We start from the raw sequence: 20,097 nt of genomic DNA on the forward strand, positions 1-20,097 counted from the left end.
ATCAGGTCTCTATTAAATCAGCGAATACTCACTTCAATGAACGGCATTTCCTTGGAATTGCCTTTCATCAAATTCCGCTAATTAAATATACCAACTCCGAGATCAAACTACAGTAAGTAAAGAGCAAATTTTCTGATCTTCACTGTTCTGCAGTCTCAGTATGAACAGTGTGATGAATATTTGACATAAGTGCACCAAAAGTGCTGTTCACTGAACTGAATTTTCGATGAACTAATAGGGACCCAACTGCTCTACTGCTTAATTCTCATTGTTAGGAGTCTCATCAAGAAGTTCCACTCCCTGGAAACACTTCTCAACCTGAGAGTTTTGCTATCTGTGCAGTTATGAAACATGGAAGGCACCCCAGCAGTGCAAGGCTATAATGCCATCTACACATTTAGACCAGTTACCGCACAAAAAGGGGCAAGAGGTGAAATGTATCAATCTACTTAAGAAGTAATTACGCCTCAAGATTGCTCAAAAAATAAGACATATTACACACTTGAGCTCTCCATGTTCAATAAACCTTAGGTTATGTCTCATACCATATCCTTCTTAGCTGTAGGTCACCACCTATGACCCAGGTTGACCATAACATATATTTTAATGTACTGTAGTCACTCACCATTCAGCTCAAAACCATATTCATGGGTAAATTCAACTATCCCACCATAAACTGGAATACACACACAACCACTAACATGCATGCTCAAAATATGCCGGATTTTGGCAATGTAAATACCCTGGAACAACTAGTCTGCACACCACATAGGAGTGCAGATATCCAGGATCTGGTGCTCACGAATATGAGGGAATGTCACATCCAGTCTAGTGTAAAATCCTCATTGATCAGATCACATAGAAGTCACCCTTGAAATAAATATAAAGCCCAAAGTCCTAGCAAACCCCAAAATGTTTATGAACTTTTCCAGGGCTAACTACCTCCTATTAAGCGATGCCATAGCTAAATTCCAAGCTCCCAAGCTAAGAGAACAATATGACCTATGTGGAAGTGTTTACAGAATCCTGTACGAGCATGTTAATAACTGCATAGCAAGACCAGTACCAAACCAAAACAAATTCAGGACAAACTTCAAAAACAAGCCTTCTTGGTGGACCCCCAGTATAAGCAGGTTATACAACAAAAGAAAGAAAATCCTGCTTAAAAATAGGAAGGGCTGTGCCCAAAGGCAAAAAAACTTCCTCATCTGTCTTAATAAGCAACTCAGGGGACTAATGAAATCCAACAAAGCCAACCTGGATGCAAAACTAGCCTCCTAGGCTAAGGATAACCATAACGTAATTTTCAGGTCTGGAAGCAAACTAGGGTGAACACCCAACAATGTGCTGAACGAACATTAAATGGAACTCCCTATAATTAACTGGAGTATATAGCAAATTTTTTTGACAATAGATTTACCTCCACTTTCACCCTGCTATCACTCCCAATTATCATGCCAGGATTTACCCTCTACCATTTCTTCCCCAATTATCACTACAGAACAGTTCCTTGCTGCACTCTCCATAGTTAAAAACGCTGCATAAATAAATCCTAATAATATCACAGGATGCCTCCTAAATCACTTGGAACATGACTTGTCAGACCTAAACTTCAACTACCCCACCATTAACTGGGAAAACTACTCGTGTACCAACTCCTTAGCTCATCGCTTTCTGGAATTCATAAACTCCAATGCCCTGGATCAACATATTCACACCCCCACCAGGGGCAAAAATATCCTAGACCTAGTCATTACCAACATGAGTGACCAGTGTTCCACACCTGAAGTCAACTCCTCGTTTGTCCGATCCGACCATAAGCTAATCACCCTAGATATCCACATCCTGCCCCCCCACCCCTCATTAAGGAAACCACGGTACAAAAATTCTCCAAAGCCAACTTCATGCTTCTTAAGACAGAGGTGGTGAACTTCATGACACCCATGCAGCTGGACAATACAGTTACAACTGCTGAATCCTACACAAATGCACTCTATAAGCACTTACATGAGTGCATGGATCATGCTATCCCAAACAGAACCAAGACGCTATCCTCCAAAAAAAGGAAGCCAGTCTGGTGGTCCCCTGCCATAAACAAACTGTACAACAGAAGGAAGAAACTGTTGCAAAAGAGAGTAAAATCCCATGAGTGGAGGAGCTCCCTGGTCAGCCTCAGTAAGAAGCTGAGATCCCTTATAAGATCCTCCAAAAGCTAGCTATGAAAACAAAATTGTCACTAATTCTAAGGACAACCACAAAGCATTCTATAGCTATGTCAAGAATCTCAATGATAACACCCAGATCTGCTCTGAGTTACAGCACAATGACATGAAAATTACAGAACCAAATGATAATGCCAACATCCTGGCAAATAGGTTCATTTCTAACTTTACTCCCCCACCCCCTAAAGGGCCCATATCTATACAGGAAGAATGCAGAGTCCCTGTAATCACAACTACGCAAGTAAAAGCTGCACTCTCTAAAGCCCAAAACACAGCATCCATGAGACCAGACAACATCCCAGGCTGCGTTTTACATGAACTTCAGAATAAACTGGCTCCCCACTTAAGCACCATGTTCAATAATAGCCTCACATCAGGCTTTTTGCCCACTGAATGGAGCACAGCAACAGTTATCCCACTCCACAAAGGGGGAGCCACCACTGATCCTGGGAACTATCGACCTATTAGCCTGACGAGCCTGGTCTGCAAGGCCATGGAACTCATAAACAAAGACATTGGTAACCTCCAAACTCTGGATCCCACCCAGTTCAGGTTTGTGAAAGGCAGATCGTGCCTCCTGAACCTTATCGACTTCTTTGAGGCAGTCACCAAAGCCGTAGATGAGGGTAAGGTGGTTCACACAGCCTATCTTGACCTTGCCAAGGCTTTCAACACCATCACCCATTCTGGAATTATAGCTAAACTCACTAAACTAGGTATAAATCCATACGTCACAAGATGGGTTGCAAACTGGCTCACTGATAGAACCCACACTGTAAAAGTTGCACACTCCAAATCTGACCTCAAAGCAGTGACAAGTAGAGTACCACAGGGTTACATCCTGGGACCTCTCTTGTTTGGTATCTACTTCTCTGAAATACAGGCTAACACAGAAGGCCTCTGGCTAATGAAGTTCACAGATGATTGCAAACTAGGAGCCATAGTTGAGTCTCCAAGTGATGTGGACATCCTACAGAAGGGCCTCACTGAGACAGGTGCCTGGTGTCAGAGCCATGGCCTCAAGCTCAATGCCAAAAAGTGCAGTGTCATCCCCTTTGGTAAAAACTCTGTACCCATGAACTACTGCATAGGCAGCAATCTACTTAACATCAAATGTGTGATAAGAGACCTTCTACCCCAGGTGGACAGTAGTCTCTCCTTTGATAGTCACATCTCCACAGTAGTCAGGAAGTCCTTCTACGTGGCACACCTCATCATAAAAGGGTTCTCATCCAGGAAAAAAGAGGTCATTGTTCCCCTCTACTCGACACTCATTAGACCCATTATAAAGTACAGTGCCTCTTTTGGAATGTACCTCACAAGACATCTGCAGCAGCTGGAAAGGCCACAGAAGTACCTCACAAAAAGGATTACTGGCCTCAAACAAATGCCCTACACTGACCGTCTCAAAAAACTCCAGCTTTACTCCATAGCATATCGCCTACTCCAAGGTGATCTCTGCTTAACATATAGGCTATGTCAAACCCAGAGCTGTTGAATATGCTACACCTAAAGAAATCCCAATCCCTCTGAGCTACATGCTCTAGGGACCTAAACCTTGTCACCACAATGAACAGGACATGCTGGAGGGATAGATTCCTGTCCCAAAGACTTTCCATACTCTGGAACAGGCTACCTATCTATGTCAAGCAAAGTTCTTCATCAGCACTCTTCAAGAAAAATCTTGATGAGTGGATGGGAAATAGGAAATACACCCCAGGGATCACTTCTGTGTCTCTGCTCAACAGTGGCACAGGAAAATAACTTTCTTGGGTGGCATAAGCCAGGGAACCTTGTTGGCTAGGCTTGTGTAGGCCCTTGGGCTGATAGCCTAGTACCTACCTATGAACCTATGAACAAGGATATAGGAAATCTTCAAACATTGGACCCATCCAAGATAATTTTTTAAAGGGCAAGTCATGCCTACTAAACCTGGTGAACTTCTTTGAGAAGGTCAGTAGAGCCATGGACAAGGGCAAAAGAGTTCATACTGCCTATCTCTACATGGCAAGGGCATTTGATACAATGTCTCACTTAGGTATTATAGACAAACTCACAAATTTAGGGATAAATCCTTATGTCACCAGATGGATAGTCATATGGCTCAAGGATTGGATGCACAAAGTTAGGGTGGAGGAATCCAACTCCATCCAGAAGCATGTCACTAATGGCGTCCCACAGAGCTCAGTACTGGGACCTCTCATGTTCAGAATATACTTCTCTGAAGTCAGGGAAAATGTAGGGGACCGTTAGCTGACCAAATTTGCTGATGACTACAAACTGGATGCAACCATTGAATCCCCAGAGATGTAAATATCCTCCAGGGGGGGGGTCTGCCACAGACAAATGACTGATGGTAGAACTATGGCCTAAAACGCAATGCAAAAAATGCATAATTTTACCCTTTGGAAAGACAACCACTCCTGCAAGTTACACCATTGATAACACTCCTCTAAGGCTAGGCCTGTTGGTAAGGGACTTGGGAACTCTGGTTGACAATAACCTGAACTTTGATCACCATGTGTCCATTGTACTGAGAAAATCCTTCTCCATGGCACAACTTACGAGTAAGGGCATAGTGACCAGATCTAAGGAGATCATAGTCTCACTAATCTCAGCCCTTGATAGACCAATAATTGAGTACAAAGCACCTATCAGCATGTACCTGACAAGGCATATGCAACAGCTGGAGTGGACAGCAGTTCCTTACTAAAAGAATACAGAGTGTAAGTAACATGTCTTATGTGGGTTGCCTCAAAACCCTATCCCTGTAATTGGTCTCCTTCAGACTGTTGAAAGGCAATCTGTTCCTTATCTACAAGTCATTCTCTGATCCAGTCCTCAATTACATGATCTGAGGATCTAAACCTTATCGGTGACATAAACAAAACATGTTGGATGGACAGGTGTGTGTGCTTTAGCGATTGCTACTAACAGACCAGGCTAAAAAAGAAATAATACTTGGCTAACAAAGAGGCAAACAGGGCCTTTGCAGTAGAGAAGAACAAGGCATCAGAGGTACTCTACCAACTTCTGGAAAGCACCTTGGTAGATGGCACAAGGAAATGGGACCAGGTTACAATGCAATGACAGAAAAATAAAGAAGATAGTTATCAGACAACCGTCACAAGGGATGCCAGCAACAATCTAGTCACCAGGACACCAAAAGAAGATAGAAAGAATAACTGCAGCAGCTTCTGAATAAAGAAAACCCCACAAAGGCTGTAATGCCCCATACACAGCCTAAGTTGAAAGAAGAAGAGGAGGAACCCACTCTAGAAAATATAAGAACAGCACTAAAGAAAATAAAGCCATTGAAAGCAGCAGGCTCATATGAGGTTATAGCAGATGTTGCATGAGTTTAGATGCAGAAAAAAGTTTTGGAGGAGGAATGAGGTTTAAGAGAAGGCAGGAATTGAATAATTTATGTAATGTGGCTTAGTTTATATGATATATATCAATAAATGTAAATTATAATGTTTGTAAATGGGAACTTGTTTATATAGTTTGATTACATTTATATAAATATAAGTTTGCCTATGACACAAGTGATAATTCAATAAAGGTGTTTAAAAGAAAAGATGTTGGGTTAGTTATGGGAGAAGTAGCCCTTAAAGGTACTCATAGCAGTATAGAGAGAAAGGTGTACCCAGATGATTGGAGAATAAGCATACTAGTGCCAGTGTTCAAGAACAGAGGGGGCCTCCACAACTATTGGCAGTACAGAAGTAAAGCTCATGCCACATTGCATGAAAGTTCTGGAGAGGGTGAGTGATAAACAAATACACAGAGTAGTTGAAAGTAAGATGGGAGATGAACAGCTTGGATTCAGATCAGGATTTAGTACAACTGAACAGATGTTTACAATAAGACAGATAATTGAGAAGAAACTAAATATGAGGAAAGACTCCAAATGGGCATTCCTGGGCTTGGAGAAAGTATATGGCAAGGTCTCAAGAAAGCTGATTAGAGCTTTCCTGTGATAGGTCAAAGTCCCAGAAACATTGGTAGAATTAGTGTAAGCTATGTTCAAGGACCCATTGACACAAATACAGTGTTCAGATTCACAAAGGAGTTCCCACTGTCAATGGGTGTGCATTAGAGTTCAGCTCTGAGCCCCCTGCTGTTCATACCAGTGATGGGTTAGATTAGCAAATACTTGTGTGTGTGTGTGTGTGTGGGTGGGTGCTGATCACCAACGTTTCTCTATAAAGATGATGTGGCATTACAGGCAGACTGAACAAGAACTTCAGCAAATATTAGGGGAATGGAATTCAAAGCTAAAAACACATGGAATGAAACTGCCATGTCATGATATGACAGTTGTAATGGCAGCAATTCTGGGAAATCAAAAGAAGCTGAAAATTGAGATAGAAGGAAAATAGTGGATTAAGTTAACAGCTTCAAGTACCTGAGAGGGGTGGTTGAGAAGAAAGGATTTCTAAATGATAAGGTCAAACTAGAAATAGTGGGGCTGCAGCCAACCAGCACACATTTTCAGGGGTAGTATATGACAGAACAGTGCAAAGAGGCTGAAAAGTAAGGTGTATAAAAGAGGGATTTAACCAGTACTACTGTATGGTACAGAAACCTTGGCAGTGAAGGCAGAGCAGTTGAGGAAGCTAGAGGTGATGAAGATGAAGTGCCTGAGATGGGTGGTTGGATGCACACTGTAGAACAGATGAAGAAATGAGGACATCAGAGCAAAAGGCCAAGTAGTTCCAATTACAGTGAAGGTCAAAGAGAACAGATTACTGTGATATGAGCACATTTGCAGAAATCAGAAGACAATCTGATGAAGAATATTTGGAATAGACAGGAAGGAGGGAAGAAGAAATGAGGGCATCCAACAAATTGGATGGATTTCTTGAGAAACTTTCAACAGTCAGACATGGGGAAGAATGTAGGAGAGTTAGACTGAACAGAGATAGATGGTGACAGTTGACACAACACTCTGACCCCATGTAGAAATGGGAAAAAAGGGTTGATGATGATGACATATAGGGAGGTACAAACAAGAAGTTAGTTCCTAACATGGAGTGGCATGTGAAGAAAGCCATGGAAGCACAGAAGAGACAGCCCAGTCAAGGCTAACTTGTGAAATGTAACCTGGCAATATTTGTTTACAGAGGGGAACCTGGACCTGGGAAAGTTCTGCAGTTTTTAAATTTTATACATTTTACATCCAGGAAAGACTGTTTGGACTAAATGATGTTATAAAATGAAAATAAGGTGCTGTTTGCTTTATTTAAATCAGCCAAATCAAGTAGACTAATAATTTGGATTGTGGGAGTACTGAATAAATGGTAGGTTAACATAATTCTGTGCCGGATGGGTGCTGGGACTAGGGATTAGGTGCATACATCTCTCTTTCTCATTCTCTGTCTCTCTCTTTGTATATATATATATATATATATATATATATATATATATATATATATATATATATATATTTATTTTTTTTTTCCTGTGTCTGTCTGTCTGCCTCCCTAGCTGTCTTTGTAAATATGTGTGTAAATACAAATTTTAAATCTGTGTGATAATTATTTGCATTTCTTGTGTGTGTGTGTGTGTGTGTGTGTGTGTGTGTGTGTGTGTGTGTGTGTGTGTGTGTGTGTGTGTGTGTGTGTGAGTGTGTGCATGTGTGTGTGTGTGTGTGTGTGTGTGTGTGTGTGTGTGTGTGTGTGTGTGTGTGTGTGTGTGTGTGAATGCTCATATTAGTGAACATTTTTTTAAATGCAGTTTTTTCCTGCAGCCTTTTCTCCAAAATCAGATTGCAGCAAGCTAAGGGAATGTGCACCTAACCTGTTGTTGCATGATCTTGAAGTTAGTATGTATAATTAGCAGGGGGGTTGTGGGGGTGCAGGACTGCTTGTCACCTGCAAAAACAAATAGTTTTACTTTTGTATATTTTAATCACATTTTATATTCACACTAAAGTGATCACTCTTTGAACATTTGATATTTAATGAGACACTCATTTATGTATATACATATATATTTGGGTTCCATTTAAATGATGGTTCAGAAAGTCAAACTTCATATGATCTCGACCATATGATCGACTTTCAAAAAGTCAAAGCATTTGTATGGAGATCACGGTACAGTGGGGATCAGGGAATTTAAACTTTTCCCACTATAGTGCGATCTGGGAGTTGGTACATGTAATTGCCGGGGTTTGTGAGGATGCGGGGGGGGGGTGCCTTCCCCCTGCAAAAACACAGATTTTTGTTGTTTTGTTTCATTCAGTTAATCATATGGTCTTGACTGTATGAAGTTTGACTTTTTGAACAGTCAGTCTTCTGTTATAGATCCATATACATAGATATAGATATAACACACACACACACACACACACACACACACACACACACACACACACACACACATACACAGATAGATAGATAGATAGATAGATAGATAGATAGATAGATAGATAGATAGATAGATAGATAGATAGATAGATAATATATGTAGGTAGATAGACATATAAAATACTGATGTGATAGTTTCTTTATTGCTTATATGAACCATTAATGTAATGTCCTGTTGAGGGCTGAAAAAAGAGCCCTTGCTTCAGACCTTTTATGAAATTAACAGGCACGTAAACAAACCAGTATACCTTCCACAATTACATATATTTTTTCTTTTTTTTTGCAGATTGTCAATTTGATCTAAAGAATGTTATCAACAATGCTATGTCCAATGTTATCTGTTCCATTTTATTTGGTCAGCGATTTGACTACTATGACAATACATTTAGGAGGCAACTGAGGCTTCTTGATGAAACTTTGAAGCTCATTGGTGGATTCTGGGGAGAGGTAAATGCTAAATATATTTTTCTTGTGTCTTATTTGTCACTTTTTAAAGTTAAAGATATATATCAGTTTTCAGTGTTGGATAATGTAGGTCATATATAATTCACTAGCTGTCATACATATGTCTCAACTTCTTTGCCTGAGAACTCTAAACAAAGTCAAAAATAATGAGGAAACAGAGGCCCAAAATTAGAAACAATTTTGAGTATTACTTTAATTCACTTAAAACGCTAATAGAACTATTGGCTTTACTTCAACAAGCATTTTCTGATGAATATGAAGTACAGAACTCTAAAATCTAACATTAATGACAGTAATCCATTATGATTTTCCAAAAAAAAAAATTATGAGTGACAAGGCAAAAAATATGAGGGAAAATCAGGGATGTTCTACACTTTTCTAGACAGATGAGCAGTATGCTATCGGGTATAGTGTTTCTGTTTTAAGTTATAGATTATACCACTCTGTATAAACTAGAACTAAAATATGTGTACTATTGAAACAGGGGAACAATCATAGCCTGAAATGCACTGAATATTTTAAGTATAACCATTGGTTTTAAAATAATTTATTATTTTTAAAAATTGGTCAAATAACTTGACCTGTCTGTCATATGATCCAAAATACAAATGTTTAAATGCAGTTATGTTTGCAGTGAGTAACAGATGATTAATAAAACTTTGCTTGTTTAACTACACAGGCAGCCTCAGGAGTACACGATACAGGCATCTGAAATGAAGCATCTCCAGTTTGTAAGGATAGGGATTATTTCTACTTTTAATAATAATGAAGCACTTGACTCGTGGTTTAACATTTCCTTATATTCCCAGTTTCAGATAAAAATTTGACAGTAAATTCTTAATAATTACTGCAAATGTTTCTGTTATAACAACATTGTAGTGCACAGAGCATAGTGATTACACTCTGATATTCAGAAAAAAAGCAAATGAGTTAAGAGTTTGAGAATTGAGAGACCCAATATTAAGAAATGCTAAGCACCCGATCTTAAGTTGTTAATGTCAGGTCTCACACTACACTGTTAAATCTGCCATTATGGACCAGCAAATGACATCAGAAGAATAAAAGAGTTGTTTCTGCCTGCTGTTCATACTGATAAGGTACCCCTTCCTCTTACAAACCTAGAAATTAACTAGAATAACAGGATGTGTGTTCACCAACATTTTCTATTTAGGATACGACCCTGAAACTCAAATGTATGACATTATTCATTGACTTCAATCCTCTGTGATTTGTCTGGAAACAACAGACGTTTTGAGGAACAGACCAAACAAATGAGGTGAAAGTCTAGACTGTTTAGAGGCATGGCAAGGTGAATGTAAATGTAACGGGCTGTGTATTTCACTGCCTTTCTGACAGCACCTACTAAGTGCCTAAGTGCTTTAGGGCTTTGAAAGCTGGCAAAACACTTAGCACTTTTTCTTTTCTTATCGTTTTTTTTTTTTACTGATCCTGTAATACATGGAGCAGATAAAACTCAATGTACTAAAAGAATTATGAGCAGGTCTCAGATCATAACCTTCAATTATATGTTCTCAACATGGATGCCTCTGAGTGAATTTCTTGGCATCCAAGTCTCGAACATATAATAAACAGGTTATGATCAGCGACAAGAACATAATACTCTACGTTTGTGATTCCAAGATCTCTGCATCAGCATTCTTCAAAGATTCAAAGAAACGTTATTGTCATTCAGGACCAAACAAAGGCAGCCTAAATGAAATTACAAATGTCAACACACGAGAGAAATGCAGTGCAAATAACATAGATACAGTGGTATCAAAGAATAATATAAGAAAGAAAATAACAATGGGCATGACATGCAAGAGGTAGGTCACATTACATTAACACATTCAGTACCCATTATCCAGTGATAAATTATAATTATACAGCGACCCCCCATTAATATTCGAAAAACGTGCACGCTGATTGGTCAACATGCACGTTGTAAATCAAAGTTATAGTAATGGAAAAAGGTCCGGTCGCCCGGACTTTTTCCATTACTATAACTCTTTTTTTTTTTTTACAGCAACGGAGAACGCAAGATCTCCATTGCTTCACACTGTCTCACTATGTTGAACTCGTTTAACATAGCGAGACAGCATTAAAAAAAGCAACGGACATTCTCCGTTGCTTTTTTAATGCTGTCTTGCTATGTTAAATGAGTTTAACATAGCGAGACAGTTTGTAAAAAGCAACGGAGATCTTGCTTTCTCCGTTGCTTTTTACAAACTGTTTCACTATGTTAAATGGGTTTAACATAGCGAGACAGCTTTAAAAAAAGCAACGGCTCCGTTGCTTTTTTTAAAGCTGTCTCGCTATGTTAAACCCGTTTAACATAGTGAAACAGTTTCTTTTTACAAACTGTTTCGCTATGTTAAATGGGTTTAACATAGCGAGACAGCTTTAAAAAAAGCAACGGCTCCATTGCTTTTTTTAAAGCTGTCTCGCTATGTTAAACCCGTTTAACATAGCGAAACAGTTTGTAAAAAGCAATGGAGATCTTGCTTTCTCCGTTGCTTTTGCCCACAGCTCTGATGTACTGCATAGGCATACGCATGCGCAGTACATCAGAACTGCTGCAGAATACCAGACAGCTGCGGAAGGGCAGCAAGGAGGCATTATACAATGCCATTATTTAAGAAAATTAATTATTTTTTTTCTTAAATAATGTCATTGTATAATAGCAATAACCCACTTCTGGGTGTGGGTAATGCTGGATTTACCCACGGTTGGCTTTGTTTGGTCACTCAGGCTTCGCCCTCGTGACCAAACCACACCAACCATGGGTAAATCCAGCATTACCCACACCCAGGCGTGGGTTATTGCTATAATAAAGACCTACCACCAAACCCATACACTGTTAAGCTAGAGAATAAATAAAGACTAGTGAGTAGCAGCTGTATAGTTACCATGTTGCACTTGTTAAACTTAGATGTGACTCAGTAAAGCCATCTTATGGCATAATAGTAATGCTGGCGGTAATTACTCAGAGCAGCATTATTAAATGAAAAAATGAGGCTTCAAAGTATCAGGTATTATGTTTGGTGTTCATATTAATATGTCTCACAGCTGTAGGATACAAACTGTTTCTGAATCTGGTGGTCCTACAGCGGAAGCTGCAGTACCGCCTTCCAGACGCAAGTTGTGAGAACCAGTTGTGGGCCAGATGGGTCAAATCAGCAAATATTTTATATGTTCTCTTTCTTACTCTTGTAAAGAAAAGCTCCTGAATAGAAGGGAGATTTGTGCCCAAGATTTTCTCAGCCACCCTTACCACCCTCTGTAATTTCTTCTTCTCAGCAACTATGCAGTTGCCGAACCATGCTACAAAATTGCTACTGAGGATGCTCTCGATAGCTCCCCTGCAAAAAGTGGTAAGAGCAGATAGTGGCAGCCTGGCCTTTTTGAGCTTCTCATGAGATAAAGCCTCTGTTGAGCCTTCTTGATTATATGGTTGGTATTAGCGGCCCAGGAGAGATTATCAGAGATGTGAAGGCCCAGGAACATGGTTATTTTGGCTTTCTCTACTACCTCCCCTTTGACAGTGAGTGGGTGGTGAACTGTTGCCTTTCTCCTGAAGTCCATAATCATTTCTTTGGTCTAATTAACATTCAGGTCCAGATTGTTCCTGTCACACCAGGCAATCAAAGTGTTCACCTCATCCCTGTAGTTATGTAAATTCCCACCAGTAATGAGACCCATGGCTGTGGTATAGTCAGTGAATTTTATAATATGGTTTGACTTATGTTTTGCAGTACAGTCATGGGTGAGGATGGTGAAGAGCAAGGGGCTGAGCACATGACCTTGGGGAACACCAGTATTTAGGACTATGCATTGAGAGGTGTTGTTTCTATCGCATGTCCACTGGGGTCTACCGATCAAAAAGTCAAGAGTCCAGTTACAGAGATGCTTGTTTATCCCAAGTTTCCGAAGCTTATCTACCAGTTGCATCTGTATCACAGTGCCGAACATAGAACTGAAGTCGATGTACAGCAGCTTGTTCCTCCCTTCTAGGTGTTTTAGTGCAAGGTGTAGTGTGACTGGTATAACATCTGCAGTTGATCTATTTGCCGGGTATGCAAACTGGAGTGGATCAAAGGACTTAGGCAGACTCGCAGATAGATGTTTCTTCACAATCCTCTCAAAGCACTTCATGTCGTTTGAGGTTAAAGCGATCAATCAGAAGTCATTGAGGCAGGTAGGGTTGGGTTTCTTCGGAAGTGGGACAATACTTGTTTCCTTGAAACATGACGGAACTTTCTCCATAGCAAGGGATGAGTTGAAGATGTCTGTCAGTACCAGACATAACTGATCAGCACACCCCTTCAACACCTTGCCAGGTATGTTGTCTGGTACAGCAGCCTTCCTAGGATTCACCTTCTTAAGCCGAAGTCTCACCTCCTCAGAGTTTAAGGTGAGCACTGTCTCCTCTTTGTCAGTGTTTGTTTTAGAAGTTATTTGAAAGTTTGTTTTTTGTACCAGAAAGAGAAAGAAATGTAAATAAAAAAAGGAAAATAAAGTTGTTATGGCAGGAATATAATTGTCACACTATGTAAAGGCAGAAAATCATTAACTCATTCATAGCACAGCAGCTGTGTGAAGTAATACCCCTGGACGCATACACACAACATGAATGCTGAACCTCTTCTAAATCACAGCTGAAGAACACACAAGCCAGACAAGTACAAATGACTTGTGACTAATAAATGCTATTTAAAAAGTGCAGACAGCTTTTTTTGCTCACAACAGCTGTCATTTTCAATGAGTCAGTATGTTCAATATATTTTTTGTTAATATTATGATATTATATATTTCAAAAAAAAAAATATATATATATATATATATATATATATATCAGATTAGTGTATTATGTTGTTAAACTTTTCCAAACGTACTTTTCTGCAATATTTTATAATCAGCTTGGAATATTTTGGGAATTGTACATGACAGATACATGATATCAGCAACATGATTGCTTATCATATGACTACAAGCAATTTCTTCCTAGATACTTGCTTTTAAGATACTTATAGAAATATGAAAGTTATGCCTCTTTGTTGAGCTAACAGCATACAACATAAATGACGCTTAAACCTTAAGCTGTATAAGTTACAGTACAAATAAAAGTGAACGATTGATCCAGCACCATATAAATTCTACCGATAGTGTGCAACAGTTTCACAGTCACTCATTTTCAGAAATATTGCACTTCTTCGTAATATCTAGCAAGCATTCTGCAGTATATATAGACATTGGTTGTTATTTATTTTGTCCATCTCCATGACAACTTACATGAAAGCAATACATATTATTCCATTCAGAAAAGCATGAATGAGTGTCCTTTTGTTTCTTGCAAAATGTCCATTCCTGTGGTAGGTACCATTCTTCTTGTAAGTTGCTTGATTAATAAGAGTTGCTGATGTTAAATGGAAGTATAAAACTGTTAGAGGAGACGAGGCTGAAAGATATATATATATATATATATATATATATATATATATATATATATATATATATGTATATATCTATATATATATATATATATATATGTATGTATATGGTTCTTGATAACATCGAATTCCAATAATGTCATCTCTCGTAACACCGAGATGACACTCTCATCTTCAAAAGAGTGAAAACCCAGAATGGTGAATTTTGCCTCCGGGAAACTAACCACTTGGCCACCAGTGACAAAAACAAAAAACAAAATAAATTAAACCCACTGAAGTGGGAGACTTCAGCCTCCCCCACACCTCCCCTACTTAAATATTCCAACTCTGACATCTCCTTCCCTTCACAAGCTCAAAGTTTCAAAACTTCAAACTCAAAAGGTCGAAGTTTTGAAACTTTGAAAATTTTGAATGGAGTTCACCGTACAGCCCAAAATGGCAAATTTACCATTTTCCTCATTGTAGTGTGGTCTCAGATTTGGTATATTTATTTAGCAGGTGGTATGGGGGGTAATGTAAAAAAAAAATTTTTCTTTTTTTATTACAATTTCAGAGTTTCAAAACTTTGATGTTATGGTCTCAACCATTTGTAGTTCAAAGCTTTGAAACCTTTGGTAACCTTTCAGAGGCTACATGAGCTGGAGACAGTAGAGCATTACAGGGTGGACAGGAACATACTACAGGAACTCACCAAGCTCTGCCGCCATAACCTCAGATCCAGAGCCAACAGAGGGGAAACCATCTCAGTGGAAACAAAGGTATGTGTAGCCTTAAGAGTACTAGCTACAGGTACTTTCCAAAGATCTACTGGGAACATGATGGAGGTCTCACAGGCATCTGCATCCAGGGTACTCCACAAGTTCCTGGATGTGGTCCTATGGTCCTAACACATGCCAGTGAGCACATTCATTTATCCCACACTCCTGAGGAGCGGGCCAGCAATATGCATCACTTCAGCCATGTAGCACACTACCCAGAGGTACTGGGTGCCATAGACTGCACTCATGTGCACATCAAAGCACCATCCAGTGAGGAGGGTAGAGTCTATATCAACCACAAGGGGTATCACTCCATCACTGCCAGGTTGTGTGCAATACCCAGGACTTTATCATGAATGTGTGTGCTGGCAGCCCTGGTAGTTATCATGACTCATCAGCATCAGAGCTGTACCACAAATTTGCAAGGGGGACATCCCATACAGCCATCTACTGGGGGATGCTGGCTATGCACTGGAACCATGGATGATGACACCTATCAGAAATGCACGCACACCAACTGAAGAATGCCATAATGAGGCCCACGCACAAATTAGGAACATCATAGAGCATGTGTTTGGGCTGCTCAACTCACTAATCCACTGCCTCAACATATCTGGTGAAGCCTGCAGTACTCTCCAGCCACATGTGCACACATGTTCACAGTATGTGCCATGCTACACAGTATGATATTGCAGAAACAGCTGCAGCAGGAACATCACAGGGAAGGGACACACAGCCCCCCACCAGTGCCAAGGTCTTCACAGCCACAGGGGGTTTGGAGGAAGAACTTCCTGATCCTATCCCTGTAGGGAGACATAGGAGTGCCCGGTACACCCTGGCCTTGGCAAAGAGGCTATGCATAGCACAAGCACTGAAAAACCTATGGACCCATGGGCTGACACCTCACTCCATCTCATAAACATAGTAAAAAGGATGCCAGCCACACCACACAACCTGTACCTTACCATGTCTAGGCTGTGTATTGCGTACATTCAACAGAGTCAGCACTGAAGCACTGTTCTCTGAACTGCTGCAGGCACAAGGTATGCCACTCTTCTTTACAAAAAATGAATGGGGTAGTAGACTGTCATAGCATATGTATGGACCTGCCGCATGTATGCAAGGGAATGGAGTGGGCTACCAGGATAGCTGCAGATAACTGACAGCTATGTGGGACAACAGGAACCCTCTGCTCAATACTGGCCACCCCATAATATGCAGTAGGCCCCAAGCCAGCAAAACCAACTGCACTATACGAGGGAATTACAAACACTGAGGTCACAGTACTGATGCTTGACTGGCAATGCTAGAGTCCCTATCCCCAACACACCCGTGTTCCTATACAACTGCAGTAACAAGTATGTTGCAAGGTAATACCAGCAGACCACACAATCCTTGGGCTGTCCAAATCAACCTGGTGACATGTACCAGTTCCCCAATATTCAGGGGTCAATGTGCTCTGTATGTCTGTGGTTGATAGTGTCACAAAGTAAACTGCACTGCCTGATGGCTGTCATGACTTAGTGGGCTAAGTACATTACTGCTGTTAATAGGGTACATGCTTCAGGACTGGCTGCACCTATTCTTTTGTATGTGAGCTACACCTATGGTAGTAGTTCTACAGACTGTCAATATGTCAGTATTTGTTACTGCGAGAAAGCTGGAAATAGTCTGAGATAATGGAGGGACAGGAGGCCACAGATATGGAAAGTACACAGATCTGAGTAACCTAGATGGTGGCTAGTAGAACAGCAAGTTGGAACAAGTCAGTGTAGCACCAGGATATAAAGGCTGTCACGTAACTGTGTCAAGACTTATAATAAGTTTGTGGGCACCATCCATACCCCACAAATGTACAAGGTTTCACAGAATGTCCACATTTATGCCTCATATATCTGTTCTGTTTGTGATAACATTGCAGTTGTCTGGCAAACTACTGGCAAATCAATGAAGGTTGCTGTGAAAAAATAATGACAGACACTTGAGATGCAGACTTCATACCCAACAGAAAATGCAAGCTAATACAAAAGCATTCTACCAACTGTCTAAGTTTGTAAGAGCAATGTTAAAATCCTGTCCCCATGTTTGGGCCTGTGTCCTACTGCTATATATGACCCTGTCCAGATATCTGGCTGTACGAGTTTGAGAGGTATGGACAATATGCAGCCTTATAATAACAGTGCAACACAAACTGTCTGAGGACCAGAGCAGATGTATAGGGCACAATGCTGGACAAGCTGCAAAACAGGTACAATCAGAGGTGTGATGTCAGTAACCCTGTGTGTGGTGTTACATTATCTACCCCTGTCACAGCATACCTAGAACTATACAGAGCAGCAACTGTGGACAAAGCCAGGAACTCCTGGACCAGGGCAGGACAAAGGGCCACATGTAAGGGGAAGGAGGAACAACTGGTCAGACAAATGTAGAAAGTACAGAATAGAACAGTTCATGCAACATCATGTGTTCCCTGCAGTGTATGGAGTCAGTAACCCAAATTTCTCTCAGTGGTTCCCCATATCAGTCTATAATGGTCTGCCACTGATGTACCAAGAAATCACATTGCTATGTAAAATGACCGGACATATTATGCAACACTCTGTTCAGTCCAGTATACTCTGTACACACCATAGATATGAGTCAGATATTAAGGATAGCACACAGCCAGGAAATCCCTCAGGCATTATATCAGGGAGGTGCTGGACTGTTTAATCAGGTTCAGAAGCCAACTGGCTGTAGCACACAAAATCCTGGACTGGAGTACAGGTAGGTCTGGCCTGGAGTCCTATTGTACGTTTTGGTGGTTAAACTGGGTATGCTCCTACACTTAAATAATTTCAGCCCATGTCTGAACCTACATATAGAACGGTATTGTCCAGATATCCCAGTGCATACAAAGAACTATGTATTCCTTAACTGTCTCTCCCTATCCCCATCAGACATGATTACTCTTATCTATTCATATGTGCCACATATAAGGTTTTATATACATACATAATATATAGGTTACATGTATAAATACAGCATATAAAGAGAGGCAGAGAGTGGGGGAGAGACTCTGAAAGACATACAGTGATGTAGTGCTGCAGCCGCTCATACACCAGTTATGTCCAGCAGCATGTGCAAATAGTATGGTGAACTCCAGTGTGTAATAGTAGGTAGGTAGGGGTTCAAGTCTCACATCAACCACCTTGTGTGTGTGTATCTATTTCACATACAGTAAAATACACACACCCAACAGGCCTATGTTTGTGCATTGGTCACTCATTTTATGGCCCTGTGACTATTGTCCTCCAAGCAGTTACTGATGTCATCCACCACAACAGCAGTGCAGACACTCGCTAAATGCATAAGCTTCATGGCACATGCAATAACTATGTCACACTATAGTTTAGACACTTAAATAGGTAGTGGTTCTAATCCCAACAACAGCAACTCAGTGTGTGTGTGTGTGTGTGTGTGTGTGTGTGTGTGTGTGTGTGTGTGTGTGTGTGTGTGTAAGTATGTCCCCTTGTGGCTGTGTGGATTTCTTGCTTATGTGTGTGCAATGCCAATACGTTTAAGGCATGTTCCACTCTGTTAACCCCCCAGGGGATTACTATACAGGGCCTGCTGATGTCATCCATCTTAGATGCACAGTTAGACACTCTACAGACACATAAGCTCTGCGGCACATGTCATAGTACTATAGTACATACAGCTAGATAGGTAGAGGATCTAATCTCAAAATTGGCATCTCTGTATGTGTGTGTGCGTGTGTGTGTGTATGTGTGTGTGTGTGTTAGTGAGGATGTGTGTGTGTGTGTGTGTGTGTGTGTGTGTGTGTGTGTGTGTGTGTGTGTGTGTGTGTGTGTGTGTGTGTGTGTGTGTGTGTGTGTGTGTGTGTGTGTGTGTGTGCGTGTGTGTGCGTGTGTGTGCGTGTGTGTGCGTGTGTGTGTGTGTGTGTGTGTGTGTGTAAAGCATAGTCCCTGTAGCAGTGTGGCTGTCTTGTGTGTGATGGTTATACCATTTTGAGGGTTGCCCCACCCTATAAACCCACCCCCATTGCATTACTTTACAGAATGAGACACTCTCCAGGCCCAAAAGCTCTGTGGCACATATGGTAAAGATATAGCACTATAATACATACAGCTAGATAGGTAGGGGCTCTAATCTAAAAACTGGAAACTCTGTGAGTGTACGCATGCATGTGTGTGTGTGTGTGTGTGTGTGTGTGTGTGTGTGTGTGTGTGTGTGTGTGTGTACGTGAAGCATAGCTGCTGTAGCTGTGTGTGTGTGTGTGTGTGTGTGTGTGTGTGTGTGTGTGTGTGTGTGTGTGTGTGTGTGTGTGTGTGTGTGTGTATACCCCCCATTGACAACCTATTCAGGCCCTACTGATGTCATCCACCTTAGAAGCACAAGTAGACACCATCTAATGACAATAGCTCCATGGTGCATGTGATATGTATGTAGCACTAATGTGTATATAACTAGATAGGTAGGAGCTCTAATCACCAAACAGTTGACTTTATGAGTGCGTGTGTGTGTGCATGCACATCCCCTTACAGCAGTGTGGCTGTCTCTGCTGTGTGTCTGTATTATGGTTATACCATTTTAAGGGCCTGTACAAACCTGTTAACCTTCCCAGTGGCAACCTTTACAGCACCTGCATACGTCATCCACCTGAATAGTAGTGGAAGACACTGCTAAAATATATAAGCTCAGTGGCGCATATGATATGTATATAGCACTATAGTTTGTAAAACTAGGCAAGTAGGAGGTCTACTGTCAACAAGGGCAGTTCATGAGTGTGTGTGTATGTATGTATGTATGTATATCCCCTTGCAGC

The 20,097-nt window shown here is 40.7% G+C and overlaps 1 protein-coding gene across 2 annotated transcripts in view; it reads left to right on the forward strand.

The window, feature by feature from the left end:
• LOC122809624 (cytochrome P450 2J6-like) overlaps positions 1–20,097 on the forward strand; it is a 673,826-nt gene that overhangs the window by 361,954 nt on the left and 291,775 nt on the right. For both annotated transcript variants that reach the window (XM_044081258.1, XM_044081257.1), the window contains exon 4: positions 8,883–9,043. In XM_044081258.1, coding sequence (XP_043937193.1) covers positions 8,883–9,043 — 161 coding nt within the window. The remainder of the gene's footprint in view (positions 1–8,882; positions 9,044–20,097) is intronic.

The sequence above is a fragment of the Protopterus annectens genome, chromosome 8.part0 (assembly GCF_019279795.1).
Source record: "Protopterus annectens isolate FY-2018-M chromosome 8.part0, PAN1.0, whole genome shotgun sequence".
NCBI lineage: Eukaryota > Metazoa > Chordata > Ceratodontiformes > Protopteridae > Protopterus > Protopterus annectens.